General features: G+C 56.5%; 1 protein-coding gene across 1 annotated transcript; it reads right to left on the bottom strand.

Annotated features, from left to right (window-relative positions):
* Nucleotides 1–215: 215 nt before the first annotated feature.
* Nucleotides 216–2,502, bottom strand: LOC123182649 (S-type anion channel SLAH2-like). The gene is made up of 2 exons (XM_044595296.1): nucleotides 1,771–2,502; nucleotides 216–1,693 (listed from the first exon to the last, which is right to left on the bottom strand). Exons 1-2 carry the CDS (start codon nucleotides 2,431–2,433, stop codon nucleotides 470–472), a joined length of 1,887 nt encoding a protein of 628 aa, XP_044451231.1. The 5' UTR covers nucleotides 2,434–2,502; the 3' UTR covers nucleotides 216–469.
* Nucleotides 2,503–2,885: the final 383 nt, after the last annotated feature.

Here is a 2,885-nt window from a genome sequence, read left to right as displayed (position 1 = left end):
ATTTTGCTCAATGAGTGGAAAGCATGTCACGGTCACACATAAAAAATGATTTTGCGAATACTCCTCTATCTTAAAACTTTGAAAACCTCCCTTCTAAAGTTGCAACACACTAAGCCATCCATTTTATTAATACACCTTTGGTGAAATGTCCTTCCAATTTTCAGGTCTATGTAGTTACTTGAGACGAGAATAGAGTTAAGAAATGTAACTGAGATTTTTCTACTTCTGAACAAAAAAGTATAACCACTAAATTTACAAGCTCAACCCTTATCTCTGACAATTATATCATTATCATGGCAATGTAAATTGCTCACGGTATCACTCCTAATCTACAACTACAACTATGTGCAGCAAGTTCACAAAGAAGAAAAAGAATGAAGAAAAACACAGAGAACTCTATAAAAGCACTACTAATCAACATAAGTTAGCCGTGCGTACATGCAGGATGTCGTGCTCGTGCATGGGCCTCCTAACACTTTGCTCTTCCGAGCCCGTGTGCCACAGGAGACTCGCTGACACCGCCACTCGTCTTGTAGTTGGAGCTGGCGTCATTGCAGTATGCACCCTGCTTGAAACTGGAACTTAAATTTGGGATGGAAAGAACAAGCTCCTTGACATCAGAGCTCGACGACCGAAGGTGCGCGAGGATCTTGCTAAACTTGGGCCTTCGTCGCGTGATGGCTATCGATACGTCATTGGGGAAGAGGTCCTTCCGCAGGAAGGCGTGGTACATGGTGGTGACTAGCACGCCGGTGACCGTGACAACGGCAATTCCTGACAACCCGACTACCAGTGAGCGGGTCAGCACATTGTCTACCTCCGATGCATACAACACGGTCGCCAAGGCCACACTCGTCATTGGGAATGTGTACGCCCACCATGCCAGCGAGAACCTGAACCCCCGAAAGAGGTTGACGCGTACCACTAGCGACACATAGAGGAATAGTGAGATGAAGTAAAGTAGCTTCGCACCATCGTTGAACTCACCAGAGATCCTCGCCCAGGCCATGGACGCGACGCTAGGCGCGGCGACGAAAAGGAAGAACACTGGATGGAGCTCCTTTGGGAGTTGCACATTGGTGGGGAGCCGCTGATACAGAGTGACGAAGAGCACCGCATAGTGGGCCAACCCGACGCCGAAGAAAAAGATTGGCAACTCTCGGAGACCCATCCTAGCGCCGAGCAGCGCACCAACGAAGTTGCCAACGACAGCAAGGTGGTTGGATGGGTTGGCCACCTTTGAGAGGCGCCGCTCGCCGCTTGACATCCATTGGCCGTAGATCTTGAGGTCGAGGCACAAGATGGGCAACATGAGAAGGTACCAAACAACGTGGTGGATCTCCCACACCGGATGCGGCACACCCTTGACAAGGAAGAGGCAAGCAATCGATGGTGCAAAGAAGAAGTTGACGCGCACCGGGTGATGAAACTCGCGGCGGACAGCCTCGAAGTAGAAGACGACCTTAAGAAGGTAGGTGATGGAAACAATAACCATGAGTGTGACAGAGATCCACCAGAGGACGTGGTTGGCAGCAGGGTGCACATGAAGGAACTTGGTGGAGGGCTCTGACTCGAGGGTCTTCCACAGCATGGCCTGGCTGCTCACGCCAAGGCACATCCCGAAGGCGCTGATGGGGAACCGGAGCAGAAACGGCCATGTCTCGTCCTTAGGCAGCACCGCCACCTCCGTCGGCTGTACATCCACACCGTCATTAGACACAATGATGCTTTTGTTAAGGGAAGGTGAAAATCCGGTGATGTGGTACGTACACGAAGGGTCTCGAGCTCGGGCCCTTCGAGGGCGGCGAAGTAGCGGTCGGCGGTGGGCACGGCATCATCCTCGTCGGTGTCCTCCTCTGAGATCTTTGACGCCGCACCTTTCTCGACATCGGTGTCCTGTGGCACCCGGTGGACGCTGGAGAGCTGCCTCTCAAGGCGGCCAGAGAACGTCTTAAAGTGGTCAAACCGCCGGTCTCGCTCCCGCGAGCTGTCGCTCCGCGGCACCGCCGGCACCTCTCCGCCGCCTCTGACCACCAGGGACGGCTGCGAGTGGTGTCGGGCCTGCTTCAGCAGCTGCGGCACCGCCGGGTAGTGAGCCCGCTGGACCGTCGACTCGCTTGGCGGCACGGCAGGGGCGTCCACGCCGGTCTCGTTGGCGCGGACGAACGGCGGCATGCCAAGCTGCGCGAGGTGGAGCCCCGAAGGCGAGCCTGGCACGCTGATCAAGACAGAGCTCGACGTCTCAGCGTAAGAAGCCGCGGCCGCTTCCTTGGTGGTCCTGCCGCCGGAAACGACGGCATCGGCGGCCTCCATTGAAGAAATGCCGGCGGCCCGCGACGGCACACGAAGGAGAAGCGGCTCCGGGGACGGGGCACACCACGGCTGGCCGTTCAGTACCCACGCCATCTGGATGCTGACCTCTCTGGACGCCATGGCAACAACTCTCTCTCTCTCTCTCGTTCTTCGTCTCCACCGCTGGACGCGTGCGAGATGGTGGTGACTGGCGAGTGAATGTATGTGCATCGCATCGTGGGCGTGGCCAGCTTATTTATACACACATGGCCCCAGTGGACGACGCACGCGCGGCTAGCCAGCTGATGGATCGACGGACCGACCGACCGGCGACCGGTGGTCAGGTCAGCAGCGCCGGCACCGGGTGGGATGAGGCACGCACGTGGAGGAGAACGCACGAAGGTTCCACGCATCACCGCACAGGCCGACCGGTGGACAGATATAGCGCGCGTCACGCAGTCACCGTCAGCAGTCGGCACTGTGCAGCCAGCGGTCGCGCCGGATTCCTCCACGCCTCTTGCCCGTGTCCATGTCAAAGAGACAATGTCCGTCATCGTCGTCTTTATCACGTCCCCGGCGGTCGATGGATCGAA

This window comes from Triticum aestivum, chromosome 1A, assembly GCF_018294505.1.
Source record: "Triticum aestivum cultivar Chinese Spring chromosome 1A, IWGSC CS RefSeq v2.1, whole genome shotgun sequence".
NCBI classification, from domain to species: Eukaryota; Viridiplantae; Streptophyta; class Magnoliopsida; order Poales; family Poaceae; genus Triticum; species Triticum aestivum.
The sequence above is the reverse complement of the archived record's forward strand: the minus strand, read 5'-3'. Positions and strand labels throughout refer to the sequence as shown.

Coding starts and splice junctions, on each gene's coding strand:
- LOC123182649 (XM_044595296.1), bottom strand. CDS start 2,433: ATGGCGTCCAGAGAGGTCAGCATCCAGATGGCGTGGGTACTGAACGGC. Junction 1,694..1,770: donor CCGAGCTCGAGACCCTTCGT/GTACGTACCACA, acceptor GTGGATGTACAG/CCGACGGAGGTGGCGGTGCT.